Source organism: Borostomias antarcticus (assembly GCF_949987555.1).
Source record: "Borostomias antarcticus genome assembly, chromosome: 33".
Taxonomy (NCBI): domain Eukaryota; kingdom Metazoa; phylum Chordata; class Actinopteri; order Stomiiformes; family Stomiidae; genus Borostomias; species Borostomias antarcticus.
In genome coordinates this window covers 1,788,280-1,806,468 of record NC_140266.1, presented here as the reverse complement: position 1 = coordinate 1,806,468, position 18,189 = coordinate 1,788,280, and the positions used below count along the sequence as shown (strand labels likewise).

At 46.7% G+C, this 18,189-nt stretch overlaps 3 protein-coding genes across 3 annotated transcripts in view; 1 reads left to right on the top strand and 2 right to left on the bottom strand.

Annotated features, from left to right (window-relative positions):
- The window catches only part of ddx27 (DEAD (Asp-Glu-Ala-Asp) box polypeptide 27), a 9,925-nt gene extending 7,636 nt beyond the window's left edge, over positions 1-2,289 (bottom strand). Inside the window, exons 1-5 of the mRNA XM_084460627.1 lie at positions 2,041-2,289; positions 1,366-1,518; positions 853-912; positions 307-538; positions 109-158 (exon numbers count right to left, since the gene is read on the bottom strand). Coding sequence (XP_084316753.1) covers positions 109-158; positions 307-538; positions 853-912; positions 1,366-1,518; positions 2,041-2,127 — 582 coding nt within the window. The 5' untranslated portion in view covers positions 2,128-2,289. The remainder of the gene's footprint in view (positions 1-108; positions 159-306; positions 539-852; positions 913-1,365; positions 1,519-2,040) is intronic.
- Positions 2,290-3,847: 1,558 nt separating this feature from the next.
- snrpb (small nuclear ribonucleoprotein polypeptides B and B1) lies at positions 3,848-7,974 on the bottom strand. The gene is made up of 7 exons (XM_084460802.1): positions 7,866-7,974; positions 6,251-6,402; positions 5,678-5,789; positions 5,309-5,461; positions 4,507-4,636; positions 4,096-4,221; positions 3,848-3,998 (listed from the first exon to the last, which is right to left on the bottom strand). The coding sequence occupies exons 1-7, from the start codon at positions 7,866-7,868 to the stop codon at positions 3,961-3,963; spliced, it is 714 nt and encodes a 237-aa protein (XP_084316928.1). The 5' UTR covers positions 7,869-7,974; the 3' UTR covers positions 3,848-3,960.
- An 8,362-nt stretch (positions 7,975-16,336) lies between these two features.
- Positions 16,337-17,119, top strand: LOC311327544 (E3 ubiquitin-protein ligase RNF182; the record flags this gene model as incomplete). The annotated part of the gene is made up of 1 exon (XM_084460624.1): positions 16,337-17,119. One exon carries the CDS (start codon positions 16,337-16,339, stop codon positions 17,117-17,119), a length of 783 nt encoding a protein of 260 aa, XP_084316750.1.
- Between the last annotated feature and the right edge of the window lie 1,070 nt (positions 17,120-18,189).

Genomic DNA, 18,189 nt, shown 5'->3' with positions numbered 1-18,189 from the left:
GAAGACAAGGACATAGAAGTGAGGAGAATTACTCATATGTTCATATTTCCGTCACTAGCTAAATTCAGAGGGAGAATATATATAAAAACAAGTTTGCTCCACACTCACCTCTTCCCCTTTTTTCTTCTTTCCTCGTGTCCCTTTGTCCCGTACAGTATCTGTGGTAACGTCAATATATTAGCCAAGCCACAGGTGATTGAAGAAACAGGATTTTCCAAATGATGTGATCGGACAATACCTACGCCAGGATAACGTCCTGGCTCTATGGATCTACTGTATAACAAAGTGATTCAATGTTCTCCCCACCTGCTTTGGTAAGAACCTCTTCATCCCCTGAGGTGAACTCCTCCCCATCATCATCGTCGTCGTCGTCGTCACTGGAAGCCTCACTCCCACCGTCAGTTTCTCCAGTGGCTGGTTTCACATCTTCGTCTTCATCCTCCTCCTCATCATCATCATCATCACATACCTCTTCAGGATCTTCCTTTTCCTCAGTTGTTGTTTGTTCTGATGCTTTAGTCCCTGTCGAGGCCTTTTCCTGTACACACATGCAACATGTCACTACACACTGTACACACAGCCTGGCTGGAGCAACAGACGCTAGCAGACACAAGAGTCTGGAAGCGGCTTTCTGATGTTCCCGGCACAATGTGCCGGTGATGAAAGCAACCTGTGCTTTTCGCCACCATATTTGGTTTATACAACACGGGAGTAAATGAGTGAGTGAAGCAGGATTTCCAGACCTTATATTTGATCATTCCAAATGAGGTCCAGTCAAGGCAGAAGGATTCATGGAGTCTAATCATCTGTGATCACAGTATATTCTGCCTCTCAAGTTGCTCTGCATCTTACCTCAGTTTTACGTTTCTTCCGAACTTTCTCAATCTTTTCATCCAAGGTGGTAGGGGTTTTCTACAGCACAGAAAAGCAGAAAAAAGTGGAAGGGTGAGATAACTGATGTGTTCAGATGTTCTGTTGTGTATATGACCTTACGTTGTACCTAATCAGCATGGCTGGGCTGATCTCAATGGATTGTGGCACAGGGCTGTTTTATTGGCTTCACTTTCTCGGACAGAGGCCACTAACCCACTGAGCAAAGACACGTCTAAAATACGTCTTTTATACGTCGTTTTTGTCTTTTTCGGACGTCCAAAGACATCCAATTAGGAGCCAGAATGAATGTTTTTTTAGTCGTTCAGATATTGAACCCGTTCTGCACGTCCACAGACGTCTTAGAGGGGTCCGAGCCAGACGTTTGAATATTGAGGGGTCCAGCAGACGAACACACGGGGTTCTGGACCGACGGACGTTATTAAGACATGATCTGAACGTCTCCCTGACGTTGCGTGTTTGCTGGGAACCTACCCTCTTTTTCAGTTGAGCCATAACATCCGCCATGGCCCAGTCCTCGCTGTAGAGTCCATCTCGCTCCCCGAACTCAAAGTCAGCTGTGAAGTCCCCAGCGCCTCGGCCCTTCAGCGCGACTTTCTTCTTCTTATTCAGGACTATGGGTTTCTCCTGTGACATGGAGAGAGGTACGGAAGAGCATTAGGGTCAACAGCTGAGTTTTTTGTTTTTTTTAAGCTTCTGAGTTTAAAGTCAGAAATTCTGACTTTTTTCTCAGAAGTTATTTCTGACTTTTTTCTCAGAAATTCTGACTTTTATCTCAGAAATTCTGACCTTAATCTCAGAAATTCTGACTTTAATCTCAGAAATTCTGACTTTAATCTCAGAAATTCTGACTTTAATCTCAGAAGTTATTTCTGACTTTTTTCTCAGAAACTATGACTTTAAACTCAGAAGCTTAAAAAAAGAATATACTCAGTTGGCCCTAATGCTCTTCCGTAGAGAGGGGACAACCACGATAAGATACATTTTTCAAGGTATCAGTCGGTAGGCTGTGTCATGTTTCCCAATGACATTTAAAAAGCATGGTTGTCTTTTAAATTACTAACGTTAGCTCTTGTTACAAGGTGAGGTGTATCACTTATCCTCCGTGACATTTTCCTCCTGATAATATACTCGATATCCCACACTTACATCTTCATTATCTGACTCTGAATCGAGCTCCTCTGGAACATCGTCTTCTTCTTGGATGGTTCCGATCAGGTCCAGATCAGACAGCATGTTTCTGCTGGTTCGTCTTTAAAGTTCCGGATCTGCTGGGAAATCCTTGCTAGAAACTGTCAGGCAATACTGTCTCTGTTTGAAGACGGGTATAAGAATATATTACACGTATAAATTCAGTTAACTACAGTAGTTGAGTCCATCATGCCACTGTTGTGGTCACACGTGTGTATTGGGGGAAATGGGGACTGTTGCTTTATGACATCCGGTTAGTTCCCCGAGTGTACTGCCCTCTAGCTGGTGGAGGACGTATTGAAGGATTTGACTCGGATTTCCACATCTGATATAACTTGATACTATTATGCTACTCTCTTGTCAACACTAGCAGAGCCATCTTGTCAATCTTCTGCAGTTGACTTCACTTTAGAGTCATAAGGAGCACCGACTCGGGTTCATAGGTTTACGTACAGATGAAGGTTTTATGCAGATGTTAGTGTTGTAGTCAGAGTCAAGAACCGAGACCAAGACCAACTTTGAGGGGATGAGACCGAGTTAAGACCAGTGTAGGGTGAGATCAAGCCAAGACCAGGACCACCGGTGTAAGTTCCACAATGCATGACAATAAAACATGGAACATGCAAACCATATAGGCACTCCTCAAACTGATCTGACAAGTTATTGGTTGTCACATTTCAAGCGTGAAGTTTTAATTTGACAAATTAGATCATGAGCCTTCTAACCAGGTCCAGTGGATGCCCCTCTGTCACCCGCAGACCACTCTGAGTCCGATAGATACCCCGTGTCTGCTGTGGATGTCCAGTACAGCCACTAACCCTGTCCTCCTCCCTAGTGTCTCTCCCTCTTATACTCTAAACAGGTCCTGTGGACTCCCCGTCTCCTGCAGGCCACCCTGTAGCAGGTCCTGGAGAACCCCCCCGGCCCCATCCATGGCCAAAGTTCACCCTATGGCTCCTGGAAAGGCCCCCTGCCCCCTCGTGACTATCTCCTTCCCACTGTCGTCAGCTGTCCCTTTTTACCCTTGGCTCTCTGCTTTCTGTTTCCCCACCTCTGCTTTGCGGCATTCTGTTATGACCCTGTTCTGCTAAGTGCTTAGTTATACGATTCACTTAATATATAAGATACTACAGGGATATATAACACAATGGCCTACAATATAGGCAAATTCTCTATTTGTGCACTCTCCTTTTAGTCATGTCTCTCTTATGAAGCATTTAGCCCATGTTTACTGCTCTATACATGTTCTTAGCCAAGACAAAGATTAACCAGGAGCTTGCTCAATCGTCTCGTTGAGGTCAGGGAAGAATTTTACAGCTCACTTTTCTGGCCCCCGGGTGAAACTGTTTTTCTGCTTCCCTCTGGATTATGTAGTGCAAAACAGAGCTTCCAAAAGTAGTCTTTGGACCAGTCAAGTACTACAACGCTAGCGGACGTGATGAATTTCGTCACATACAAATAAGGAAGTCGCCTCTTGCAAACGCATCCACAGATTGACATTTCAATGGGCCACAGCAGCCATTACTGTCACACTACTAACATCCCGTGTAAGGAAACCCTCAGGTGAGCATGTCCCAGTTGAGTGCTCACTCACACTTCCATTAGAGAGTGAACTTCCATCACTTCCATTAGAGAGTGAACTTCCATCACTCTCTGCTGAGGAATTTATTAACCAACATATCGTCTGTACAACATTTCGCAAGAACCTCATGTCCATAAAAGGTGACAGAAATACAAGTTGTAAAACAAAGTTGTAAAACAAGTTGTCTATTAGACACTTTATTTTTAAAAAAACGCAAAACAAAATAACAATAAACTATACAATAGTCCAGTGGGTGAGATCCAGGCTGAGCAGAACCTTCAGTCCAGCGGGGAGGCTCAGGGTCTGGGGGGGCGCATGCCTGGGGGAGGGGGACCTGGAACAGAACACAGCAATGAGCTTGGAGACTCAGAACACAGCAAAGGATTGATCATGATTTACAGTCAACATCCTGTATGAAGCCCAATCCTCACCTCTCATGCCAGGGGGCGGCGGCCTCATTCCGGGTGGAGGCATGCCCATTGGTGCTCCTCTGCCAGGCGGCATTCCCATTGGAGGTCCCATGGGTGGCCGCATGCCTGGGGGCGGGCCCATCATACCTTGAGGAGCGAAACAAAGGATGAGCATTCTGATCCTCCCGTCGTCAGCCTCATACAAGCAGATCAAAGATCACGCATTAGGCTGGCTTATTCCAGATCTGCTCATTTCAGATTCATGAGACATTGGTTCACTTCGGGGCTCAGAGTAATCCTGCTTCAATTGGCTTCAGCATCAGGTTCAGCTCAAATGAAAATCGTCACTGCCAAGTGAACCAATGTCTCGAACTACCCCATTAGAGAACATTCTGGAACGAGGCACCCTCGCTGGGTGTTGGGTCTCTTTACCTGGAGGAGGGGCACCGCGACCCATGGGGGGAGGTCCTCCCCTGCCCGGGGGGTACTGTGTAGGGGCGCCAGCAATGCTGGCTCCTGCTGCTGCAGCCGCCACTGTTCCCCTGCCCTGGGGGGTCATCACCTAGGGGGGGCACATTACAGCACATGATGTAACACTTGGAATGATGATGCAGAACAAGCTCCTTTATGATTTCACACACATTTGGAAAAGCCCATAAATGAGGTGTACAACATCCGTTTCCCTCTCAGAGGACCATCGTCAAAAAACAACAACTAAGTGTTCGTCACCTCGGACACGTTTTGCAAATCAGGACAGATATGGATATCGGAAAAAAAACAAAAAAAGACTAACATCGTCCCATACCACTATGATTGCCGATAGGTCAGGTCGTGTATCTCTACTGTTCAGTTTAGCTGCGATGGGCTTTTCTGACGCCAACCGTGTTTGGGATGTGGTTCGTGTGTTTGGGATGTGGTTCGTGTGTTTGGGATGTGGTTCGTGGCTCAGAGTAATCCTGCTTCAATAAGCTTCAACATCACAGTTCAGCTCAAATGAAAATCATCACTGCCAGGGAACCACAGAAAATACTTGGAGGTAGCTAGCTACTTGATTAATCTTAGCCAGCTAACACTGACCTGCAGGCAGGCTGGCTGGTGAGCTAGCTAGTCGACCATTAGCCCTCGTCTCTGAACTAGTTCCGATAGGTCGTGTCGTGCCTCTCTCTACTGTTCAGTTTAGCTGTGATGGGCTTTTCTGATGCCAACTGTGTTTAGAATGACTGGTAGTTTGTACCTGCTGGGAGGGGCCTCCTACTCCTCTGACGGGGCCTGCGAGGCCAGCGGGAGCCTGGGGCATGGGGGCTCCAGCAGGGACGCCTCTGCCCGCTGCCCTGCCCACACCAGGACCTCCTGCCACACCAGCCAGGGGGACGCGGGCGATGCCAGTCTGGAAAAAAAGAGGGTTATAGTCAAGTCTTGCATGTTGGTCAAAAATATCCCCCTCCCCTCAAATAAGTAATAAGTAGGTATGCACATAAGTGGCAAGGTAAAGGATGACGCATTGCTGGTCAACCAATAAAGATATGGAGCTCTTAGATGATATCCAGAGCTCTTAGATGATATCCAGAGCACAAACGTCTCCGGTGAGGAGACCAAGGCTTACGTCTTTGGGTGGGGGTCCCTCAACGGTCATTGAGACCAGGTTCTCCCCTCTGAGCAGCACCAGGCCCAGAACCCTCTTCTCCTCACGCTCAGGCTGCTTGGAATTCTTGGGCCTGGTAAAAAAAAAAACACAGAAGGGTTAGGGCCAAGAACAGTCAAGTGATAGAAAGATTATTGCTGTGATCTCTTCCAAAACTCCGTCCTAACTGCCGTTTTGGCCTCCAGTTGGGACGTAGACCCTGATTGGTTTCCGTAGTTGATGACGTGAAATACAGGCCATTGGTAAAATAGTAGGCTAATGGAATTTTGACATTTTCACCGTTTTCACTGGATGTGGCGTTTTGTTACTGATTGGCTGAAGGAGTTTTTGTCCGTCAAGGCAAGTACTAACACCCACTAATTGTTCTGGGAGGTAGGCTCCAGACTATCACAAAAGGGCCTCCATTGTACATTGTGGTGCAAGATGCATTGTGGTGGCAATTCCAAATCAACTCTCGTCCAGCAAACTGCAGACGTTGCATGTTTTACTACACTTTAACGCACTCAAATTCTTCCCGGAAGTTGCGACACTTACTTGATCTTTCTGAACTCATCGCAGTCACACAAGATGAGGTTCATGTGTTTGTCAAAGGCTTTGAACGTGCCGATGAAAATTCGCCCATCCTGCAGAATGCACCTCATTCTGTAGTCGATGTGCTGCAACATCTTGCTGCTTTTTCCAACCGTCTGAAAGAGAATCACACCAGTAGCATTAGTGGTGCATTCGTTTGTGGTCGGAGGTGGCAAGTCGCAAGTGGCAAAATACCTACCTCCGACCTGTGTGCATTCGAGCTATATACCATTATATCACAGTTACCTAGTTATATCTATATACCATTATATCACAGTTACCTAGTTATATCTATATACCATTATATCACAGTTACCTAGTTATATCTATATACCATTATATCAGTTACCTAGTTATATCTATATACCATTATATCACAGTTACCTAGTTATATCTATATACCATTATATCACAGTTACCTAGTTATATCTATATACCATTATATCACAGTTACCTAGTTATATCTATATACCATTATATCACAGTTACCTAGTTATATCTAGTGCATTCGAGCAACTGGGAGCTGAGAAACATCCGAATTTGCGACGAGGAAGTGCGAGTTCATGAGGTGTTTTATTTAATCATTCCTAGCAAGTCGGAATTTACCACCTCCCAGTTATAAACGAACGCACCATATCTAGCATGCTAACATGTATCACTGCTAGGCCTCTGCTAATAGTGGAGCCTAGTTAACGTGCATTTTTGGGATGTGGTTCGTGGCTCAGAGTAATCCTGCTTCAATAAGCTTCAACATCACAGTTCAGCTCGAATGAAAATCATCACTGCCAGGGAACCACAATACTTGGAGGTAGCTAGCTACTTGACTAATCTTAGCTAGCTACTTGACTAATCTTAGCTAGCTACTTGGCTAATCTTAGCTAGCTACTTGGCTAATCTTAGCTAGCTACTTGGCTAATCTTAGCTAGCTACTTGACTAATCTTAGCTAGCTACTTGGCTAATCTTAGCTAGCTACTTGGCTAATCTTAGCTAGCTACTTGGCTAATCTTAGCTAGCTACTTGACTAATCTTAGCTAGCTACTTGACTAATCTGAGCTAGCTACTTGGCTAATCTGAGCTAGCTACTTGACTAATCTTAGCTAGCTACTTGACTAATCTTAGCTAGCTACTTGGCTAATCTTAGCTAGCTACTTGGCTAATCTTAGCTAGCTACTTGACTAATCTTAGCTAGCTACTTGGCTAATCTGAGCTAGCTACTTGACTAATCTTAGCTAGCTACATGGCTAATCTTAGCTAGCTAACACTGACTGCAGGCAGGCTAGTGAGCTAGCTAGTCGACCATTAGCCCTCGTCTCTTAACTAGTTCCGAATTTATTTTTACGGTCAACTACCACCTACTATGCATAATATAATGCGCATATTAAGCATATCTCTAAATTGAATACTCAGCCAATGCTGAGACGTTTTGATGAAGGTAACAGGAATGAATGAACAATGGCGATACGTTGCACTGACGTCCTCAATCGAGGCGGTTTATCGCTATTTCTTACCATTGTGGTACAAAAATGAACACTAAATTAAGCAACGCACACTTATATCAACTCACGAAACACGTCTTACCATGGTTGCGTGTATGATGGCTCCGATGCAGGTCGGATCACGCCAAACAAACTCAAAAAATTGACCCGCGAAGCTCCCTGTTTGGGGCGGCCAGGTCCGTCTTTATCGGGTAAGGAAAAGGAAATGACGACAGAAGCGGGAGACTATAGGTTTTCTGGCGGGTGGAACATCTATTGAATTGCGCATTACCGCCTCCTTGTGGGCAATAGTGACACTGCACTGCCTTGCCTTGCCTTGCCTTGCCTTGCCTTGCCTTGCCTTGCCTTGCCTTGCCTTGCCTTGCCTTGCCTTGCCTTGCCTTGCCTTGCCTTGCCTTGCCTTGCCTTGCCTTGCCTTGCCTTGCCTTGCCTTGCCTTGCCTTGCCTTGCCTTGCCTTGCCTTGCACCTTATCAACGTGTAACGCTAGGTGTCTGTGAAAATAATGTTTTCACAATTCCTCCCATACCGTGAGCAGAGGCGGTGGCTCTTCTCCCCTCTCTCACGCAGTCCATGTGGGCCCCCCCAGTCTCTCCTCTGGGTTCACCAGGCTCTCCTCGGGGTTCACCAGGCTCTCCTGGTGGGCCAGTGAGCCTTCTTCCTCCTCTTCATCACTCTCTCCTCTGCCTCTCTTCTCCTGTTTCTTCTATGTATCGTTTTTACATAAAGACATGGACTACTCCTAGTAGCCTAGTTACTATTATTAGGCCTAATAATATTTACCAGCATCAAGTCTGGGGAGTCAACAAGCTGGTGAGGAGGGCTGGCTCCATCATGGGATAACAACTGGACAGCCTGGAGTCTGTTGCAGAGAGGAGGATGAGGGACAAACTTAAGTCTATCCTAGACCACCCATCCCATCCCCAGATGGGGAGCACTTTCAGCCACAGGCTCAACCCTATCTATCTATCTATCTATCTATCTATCTATCTATCTATCTATCTATCTATCTATCTATCTATCTATCTATCTATCTATCTATCTATCTGTCTGTCTGTCTGTCTGTCTGTCTGTCTGTCTGTCTGTCTGTCTGTCTGTCTACCTATCCATCCATCCATCCATCCATCCATCTATGTTCCTTTTGTATCTCCTATCATCTATTCAGTAATGTAAAGATATATAGCCTATAGGCCTAGTGGTTGAGGGGCAGCACTAGCTCTGGAGGTCGAGGGGCCAGCTGGCTCTTGGACTTGGTCCCCGGGCGTCACTGTCGAGGCTGTCCATTGCTCCTGGTTGCCCCTGGATGGGAAAAATGCAGAGGATAAATTCCACAGGCGACCGCAGACGCGTGTATGTTCTCTCCAAAGGTGCTGATGGCTCTGCATCCAGCTGCTTTTCTGTGTGTCATGTGTAGTGTGTGTTACAGTAAATTAGGCCGGACCTGACTCTGTCTCACCCTCCATCTTGAAGTACTGCGCTGACCAGTTGTCCCTGGTGTTCACTGATATCTGAGAGAACACCTCACTGGAGTCACGCCATGTCCCAGCATGCTTCAGGGCCTCCACCATCATCCCGGTCCCAACGTCCCATCACCCTGCATGACCCCCCCAGTACTGTCATGTCCTGATGATGATGATGATGTCATGATGATGATGATGAGGATGTCGAGAGGGAACTGAACGTCAGCACCCTGGTGAAGAAGGCTCAGCGGAGGATGTTCTTTCTGCGACAGCTGAAGAAATTCAACCTGCCACGGACCATGATGGTATAATTCTACACCTCCATCATCGAGTCTATCCTCACCGTCTCCTTCACCACCTGGTTCCTCCGCCGCTTCAAGGACAGGACTAATTTACGGCGGGTGATACGCTCGGCGGAGAGGGTGATTGGCTGCGCCCTGCCCTCCCCCACGCCCTGCATGATTCCAGGGCGCTGAAGCAGGAGAAAAAGATCATGGCCGACTCCTCCCACCCGGGCTATGGCCTCTTCACACACATCTCCCTTCTGGCAGGAGGCTGCGGTCGTTAAAGACTAAAACTGCTCGATACAAGAACAGTTTTTTCCCCACGGCCTTATAAACATGGCTCCCCTCTGACTCTCTCCCACGCCCCTGCAACTTTTGCACTGAACTGTCTCTCCACTGACTCTTGTAGTTCAATTGCACGGCTACTTTTTGCTCTATATTTGTATCACTGCACTTTTCGCGCCCTGTCATGCACTGTCCTGTCCTGTCTTTGGCCTCTGTTGTTTTGTTTTAGGCTAAGCACCATGATGTCAGAAAAAAAATCCAATGTATTTAAGTACAATGACAATAAATGAATTCTGATTATTTAATTAGGTTGGTTTTAAGCAGTAGTAGGCTAGTGTAGTGGAGGGTAGCCTATAGGCCTATAGGGAGGTAAGCTACAGAGTAACCACTCCTTTATCCACAGATATACAGTAGTCTACTTCTTATCCACTAATGATGTAAAAACTGAACAATTTCAATAGCCTATCCACTTCTTACACCACTGGGCGACAGTAGGCTAGGCTAGGCTACACGAGATCGGTAGACAATGATGGTGCTGCCATACAGGTGTGGTTGAGTTGTGATGTTGCACTGCCCTCAATCCCAGGAAATGCATTCTAATAGTAATACTAAGTAATAGTTATACTAGTGAAACTAGACAAACATAATGAATCTTTCAAATGACAGAGTGAGTACCCAGATAGCAAGCGGATGTGTAATAATTCTGGGCCATATATGGGCCGGAACTAAGCCACAAGGGCCAGATCTGGCCTGTATATGGCCCAGATCCGCTTGCTATCTGGGTAGGCAAGGGCAGGGGCCATCAAACGCCATTGTCTTTTCACCAGAGCCCAATGAGACCAGCACATGGGCATATGCACATGTAAGAGAAGGACATCATCGAATGAGAGTGATGACATAATTCATTTGCACCGTAACTGATCGATTGCAAGATAGTCAAGATAGATAGACCTCTATATGGTAAGAAATTAAGGCTCCGCAATCATAACAGGCCGCAGCCGCAGCTCACACTTGGAGCTGTTGCCACAGCAACCAGTGAGGAGAGATCTGTGCGGGTCCCGGGTACCGCAGTGAGGGGGATGGAGCAGCCTCGGACAGATGGGACACAGACATCCACACTGACTCACCGACAAGAGTTGCACAGATAACAAGGCAAGGGGAAATGCGGTGGCGATAAGCCTGGGTTACCTTGGACCTTGACGGGAGGACGCGGTCACACCTTGGTCAGGGACTCGTCCCCTACACCTTCCGATCAAGGGTGAGTGCATGGCCAGAACTGCGGCGAAATGATGGCTGGGGTTAGTGAATGAAATAGCCTGCTGAATGTTAATGAGTCTCTATTTGAGTCTGTATGACAAAATGATTTCTTAGCCGTTTTGATTGCAATATCCCTTTTAATGTAAAGCAAATAGAAACCCCGTTATTCTTCAAGGCAACAGAATCCTAAGGTTGTTTTTGTCTTTTTAACAAGGATCCGAACTAAGCAACAGGGTTGACATTTGTTGGTGCAGGTGCGAAGAATTATGCAAAACAATCGCAACTCGCAGTGTTTCTATAGTGTCTTGCTCTCTCAAATTCACTGCAATCACTAATTATATTTAAATAACCGTGAGCATTGTAGGTGTTCGTATGATGCACGAATGCATTTTGTACCGCTGATTATGGAACTGTGTGCATCAAGGAGACCAAAGGGAATTGTTTAGTAGCCTAGACTATATCTGTTGTTCATAGGCTAGCCTACTATTGTTTTAGTTTCAGATTAGGTTATGATTATAGGCTGTGTTTGGGTTATGCTATAGTTCCATCCAACAGGTGTTAAATAAGTCTTGTTAATGGGTTCTAAACCATTCATGCGATGAAAAACATCTTTCTTATTTGTCAACAAATGTCTGCTTTAGCTTGTGTAGCTATGTCAATTTGTCAAAAGTTCCATTCATCAATAACTAATCATGTAATGTATAAACATACGGTGATTCAGTCAGTTAGAGGATGTGATGGTGAAATTAAGCAGAGGTTGACCACTCTTCCCAGGCCCTATCAGTCTGTAGGCCTATGAATAATATCAACACAGAAGACTTACTGTCTAAAATCGGGAACAGGGGAAAATAAGATTCTCTCTTAAAGTAACACCTGTTTAGGTCTGCTTTATTTTTTTAGTCTGTGGGCCAAAGTGGTGTGCTTTGCATGGTTTCAAGTGGTTGCCATGTCCTCCTTGTTAAGGAAGCTTTATGCCTACTGATTTTAGTTGTGATAAAAACACCATCATTTTCTATTGGCCCTACAATGCCACGGCCTGTAGTACCCCTAAAAGGTCATGTTTGCAGATATATCCAATACATCATTTGGATGGTTAATGATGTTGTCTTCCTCAGCGTGAGAGCGTGAAATAGGCCTACCGAGGAGTTGAACTCGGTTGCATCTTTACGAGGCAGCAGGGAGCTGTTATGCCTGAGTGGATCAGAATTAAACATCGTCATGAAATATTCACGCGAAAGGGCTCTCTAGTCTGTCATCGTTTCTCAACGCTCCGCTTTGATTGTCCATACACTACTTCCTGGCTGGTCTCAGGCGTCACGCAGCCTACGGGTGAAGTCACAATAGATGGGGACGATGCACCCCCACAGAAATAGCGTGTGGTCCCTCGGCGTCAACCTGTGAGAGCGCAAGCTGTGAAATCATATCACGGTACCCCCTGGAGTGTGTGGGGGGGGGGGAGTAATGCTGCATCTCGTTGAAGATGATAACTGACCGCTTGCATTTATTTGCCTGTTGGGGGACACTGTGTCTGCTCATCCTTAGATTTGCAGGGAGGCTATGTGAGGTCTGTAGAAGGGGGAAGGGGGGGAGGGTCTTACAGCACATCGTAGGCCTACAGACTCAGTTTCAAACCAATATCAGTGGTATTCTATTCACTATGAAAAACAGTCCATTGGTGAACCTATAGGTAGTATAGCGTAGGGATTTCAGTTGGCACCGAGTGGGTTGGTGGATGTCAGGTGTAGAAAAGACATCCAGTTAGAGACCAGGTACCCAGATGGTGTCCTCGTCGTGATCGTCCGCTACATTTAGCCTTCTAACATCCTGGTCTCTCACACAGAAAGCCCCAGGCAAGACTCAGTACTGTCTAGAATACCCAGCATGCACGCAGGAGCCCCGAGGTGCCATGGGACACAGATATGACATAACCAGGTGATGGAGTGTGAAATGCCCTAGCAGACTAATTTGGCTTATCTCTGTACCCAGGGAAAAGGCAGAAGCAGGTGTGTATTAAATAATGCATTACCACTTGACATTTTCATTTAACAAATGGTGGGATTGTCTATCTTATAGGTTTACTGGCCTTGTGATTTGATAGCCCTATTTAGTTTTGTTATAGAGATCCATTAAATGCAATCGTTGTCTCTTTGTGATTTTGCCTGTGTGGAAGAGCCTGTCTCCCCCATCAGTCACATGACCGCACACAGCCACACACACACATCCACCATGGATTTATTGTCAGAGAATCAGATAAGGAACACACGATGTATTGTGTCATCAGCAGGCATGTTAATGACTATGCAAATAATCAAACTAAACCTGAAATGGACTGAGCTGAAATCATTGGAGGTAAAGTGTTTCATTTTCTTGCTGGCTGGGTTGGCCAGGGTGGGGATGGGGGTTGGGGCGTAGCCATGTGGATCCAAACAGGGGTACGGTTAAAGCATTTAGCCTATAGGGTTTTGTGTGTGTGTTTTTATTTACAGATCTGAAAAGGAGAGATGCGCTCCTGTAGATTCGTATTTCTTATTGTGTCCTAGTTCTTACAGGTAGATGATATTCCTCAAGGAGACAGCCATGTTCAAATATTGTCTTTGTATAGGGAATGAGCTACAGTAGCTATAATTAGCTCATGTAAGCGAGTCAAGCTGCTTCGAACCAGGGCAACTTAATTTTCTGCTGGATAAGCACGCACGCAGGCACACACACAGACACACACATACACAGACACACACACAGACACACACACACACACACACAGATATGTTAGCACTTTACTTTATCAATATGATTAATATGGTCTGGGCAGTTGCAATGTGTCCCTTCAGGATATGTAGGTAATTGCATTTTTTATGGCCAACACAATAGACCCCCCCCCCCCAGCATCAAAATTGACCCACTGGCTACAATTCAAAGAAATGTCTCCTGTTATTTATGTAACCTTGTGAGAAGCCCTGGAGACAACCTGCCACCCAATGTCATTGTCATAAAATGTATTCCTTTCTGTATTATTGTATCTGTCTATCTGTCCCTCTTCATGCCTCCCCCCTCTCTTTCTCTCTCTCTAAGGGAGGGGTTCCTATCTAGGATGGGAAGGGGGGGTTGTGTTATATAAAGCAGCCGGTGTATCCCCCAAGCTCTGAAGAGGGCTATTTATAGACACCGTTCGGATTGTAACAACCTGTGGTCATACAGGGAAAGAAACGCAGAATGGTGAAAGCTTAAGAAGGCGTTACATAATGAGAGAACACGCAGTGAGGGAAGTGGCATCTATGTGCTCGTAGCACGCCGGTGAGCTCAGTCCGCCCTCTAGTACCCACCGGTTACGACGCTCCTTCCTAAATGACATTGTGAGGCGTGACTCATCATCTCGGTGAAGAGAAGATGAGAGAGGAAGGGATGGAGAGAGGGAGGAGAGAGGGAGGGGGGTCTGAGAGATGAAAGACAGAGCGTGAGGTGCGGTTGCGGTCGGAGAGAGAGAGACCGACCTTCCAGCACGGATGGATACTTGTTGACTGTCTGCCGACCTGCGCTGCACTGAACGCTGAAACGTTAGCGGCACACGGCTTTACCGCGCTGCCTCCACCACGCTGCCTCCACCACGCTGCCTCCACCGCGCTGCCTCCACCACGCTGCCTCCACCAGGCTCTGGTGTTCCAGGCAGGGTCCTTGAACCCAATCTCTGCTGTAAGGAACGTACAGGCGCTCATCAATCCCTACACACACACACACACACCATGCTGTACATCCCTCCCCCTCCGTGGGGGAGAGACCCTCCCTCCCTATGACGCAGTAAGCGGGGGATTAAGACAGAGAGGGAAAGATGGATGGAAGGGAGGTTGATATCAGGGGTCGAACAGCAGAGGTGGAGTCTTAGTCTCTACTGACATCGTATCCTTCTCTCAGCCAGGAGGGCGTGGTAAAAGGGGCTATTATTGTGGCCACGGAGGACCCCCCCACCCCCACCCCCGTGACCATTATGGGAGGATGAGTCACATTAGCACCGTTAATGCAGCTGTATGAACGACATTGGATGACCTCCAGCACCAAACGAACGCGCTTCTCCGATAAAGCGGCCAGATGTCAGACAATCTATGACTGATGGAACATATTCAGGGGTTTAAATAGGTAGGTTTAGAGCACAGTATAAGACCAAAGGTCAAGGTCCATGTGCTAGACGACACTTATTTCCAACGTGTTCCTAAACGGTGATGGAGACGAGGTTTGATGAAGGAAGGCGTTGGATAGGGTACACGTCTGCCCGGTGGCAGTGCACTCAGATTCTTTGTTAGGGTGCGGGATTGTTTATCGGTCTGTTGTTGACAACCATCCCTTGTGTTCTGCCCCCAGGTGAACCCGCGCTGCTGGATCTGCTGAGCAGACCACCTATCCCCTTATGTAGCCGGTGAACCAAACTCCAACTTCTACACAACACCCAAGGACACAAACGAACGCAGAACAGAGTCCCTTGATATCTTGAAAAAGGGCAAGAGTCAAAAGTGAAAATGTTTTCCTCTCTTCATCCTCTTGGACGTTGCCTATGGCTTCGGTTATGAAGCGTTGAGATGACTGTTCTAACAGAAATAGAGCTAGAGCTGCAGATATTATGTTTGCAAAGTAGCCATGAGACCAGTGAATTGTAGGTTGGTTGGCAGTGATTGGCATGCATTCTGTTAGGGTTGGGCCCTTACAGTCGAACCTGTTAAACTCCCAATACTGTCTTCCCTTCTTCTTCTGCTCTCAAAAGCTAATTTTGCGCTATTCATTATCGTGAAACTAAATATTCTGTATGCATGCACAACTGTGAATATAGTTAATCAGGTATTCAGGGGGTTTTCAGGGCATTCCAAAAGAAATCAGGGCAATTATTTGGTGTAAAATGTGTCATGTGAATGTATCTGTAAACTATTTCTGTGAAATGCTGTAAACTCTGTGTGCCATAATATCTGTGACTTGAATGTGGACTGACTTCTTGTAATTTTAGAAGTGGACATAAGTAGTAATAGGCTGAGACTATCTATTGTGTTACATTCTGTATCTTCACATTTCAAAGGATCTTAAAAAGCTATAATCAGGGACAAAACCACCAAGAGACATCATAAACTGCTGTTGAAATTGCTCAAATATTATATATAGCCTTACATTCAAAATATATATTTAAAAAATAATCATATTAATATTCAAAAGCCACATTCCGAGCCCGCCAATAGCTCCCCACCTCATCTACATTCCTTCCTGGCTAGCGTCCCTCATCACTTCCTGTCTCAGGATGAGTCAGAAGCTGGAGGCGGAGACAGGGGAGGGCAGCCAATCACTGGTCTACACTGTGGAGGAGCTGGAGTGTAAGATCTGCTACAACCGCTATGACACGCGCACGCGCAAGCCCAAGGTGCTGGGCTGTCTGCACCGCGTCTGCGCCAAATGTCTGAAGAAGATCGTGGAGATGGGAGACTCCTCCCCCAGCATCATCAGCTGCCCCTTCTGCCGCCACGAGACGCACGTCCCCGACGAGGAGATCTGGCTGATGCAGGACGACAGCAACATCCTGGCCATCCTCACCTACCAAGACCGCGCCAGGAAGGGCGGCTCCGTCGCGCCCGGGGAGGTGCTCCTGACCCCCAACAGCCTGAGCGGCGAGGCGGGCGGCGGCGGAGGCTGCGCGGCCGGGGGCGGAGACCAGTCCCACAGCTCCTCGGACTGTCTGGTCATCACCATCATGGAGGTGCCGGGCGAATCCCAGTCCTCGGACTCCATGAGCATGCTCAACATGGTGCGGCTGTACCGGCCGGCCAGCCTGGACTCGCTGCCCTGTCACCTGCCCGCGCAGAAGTGCCGCGCCTGGACCTCGCGGAGCTTCCCGCGCTTCCTGATGGGCGTGCTGTGTCTGGTCTACTTCAGCTCCCTGCCACTGGGCATCTACCTGCTGATGGTCCAGCAGCTGGCCCTGGGCGTGATCCTGGTCAGCCTGGTGCCCTCCACGCTGGTCCTCTGCGTCTTCTATGGCTTCTGCCAATGCCTATGTCATGAGATCATGGAGTCCATAGCGACATAGCGCCATCTCTAAATCATCAGGACTGGGGTCAATTTGAATTCAGATGAATTTGGAGATGAAGAGTTGAACTGAAATTCACTTTATGAGTTATTAAACGATCACCGTGACAAATTCTTTTCTCAATTTGAATTGGATTGGATTAATACGATTTTAATTTGAATTGGTAAATTGACCCCGACCCTCCTCATAAAACCCCTCACCCCTCCTCCCATCGACCTCAATAGTATGTTTGTTTAAATGTAAAAAGACATAAGGTGCACCTGATTTAGTTTGCCAAGGGAAATGAATAGCCCAAAGGCACACCTTACCCACGCACTGTTCTGGGAAAACTAAATCAGGCACGCTTTATATCTGGAAGAACACATCTTATCAATCAATCAAAGCTTTATTTATATAGCGCATTTCATACCCAGAGGCAACACAATGCTTATTGTTATCGGTTATCGCGGTTATCTTAGTGATAACCTGGTCTGTCTACCTCCCACTCCCTCTCCTCATCTATGGACTTGACATAGTGAGATCTGTAACACATCAAGCCAAATCACTGATGCATATCGTTCCTTTCCTCTTCCTTTGATAGATAGATTCTGTATTGTCCTTTACAGGAAATTCATTTTCATGTGTGTACAGATACAACCCCATTATCATACAATCCCCAAATAGATGCGTGCATCCCCTTCCTCCCTCCTGTCATTGAAAATACCAGCACTTAACTGACATCCGAGTGACCGCTCGGATCTGTCTGTATAGGGCTCATGACTGGACGCTGGAGCTCGGAAAACAAGGTGGTCCAGTCGTCCTGAATGGTTTTATACAACTCACAGCTCAACCTGCATCAGACTGCTGTTCCTTGTTTGTGTTGATACTACTGACCCCCCTGAACAGGGCTCAGTTATTATTAAACTGTTAAGATCACTGTCATTTTTATTGTTGAAGAATACGATCGCCTATCAACTCACCATTCTACTATGATCACTCACTGCTGCATACTGTACAGTGTTGGGCATACTGTAGAACTCCCATCTGCTACTTTGGGGTGAAATGACTCTGAGACCCCATAGGTAAAGGAT

Coding starts and splice junctions, on each gene's coding strand:
- snrpb (XM_084460802.1), bottom strand. Junction 5,790..6,250: donor GATGAGTTCAGAAAGATCAA/GTAAGTGTCGCA, acceptor TTTTTTTACCAG/GCCCAAGAATTCCAAGCAGC. Junction 4,637..5,308: donor TAGGAGGCCCCTCCCAGCAG/GTACAAACTACC, acceptor TGCCCCCCCTAG/GTGATGACCCCCCAGGGCAG.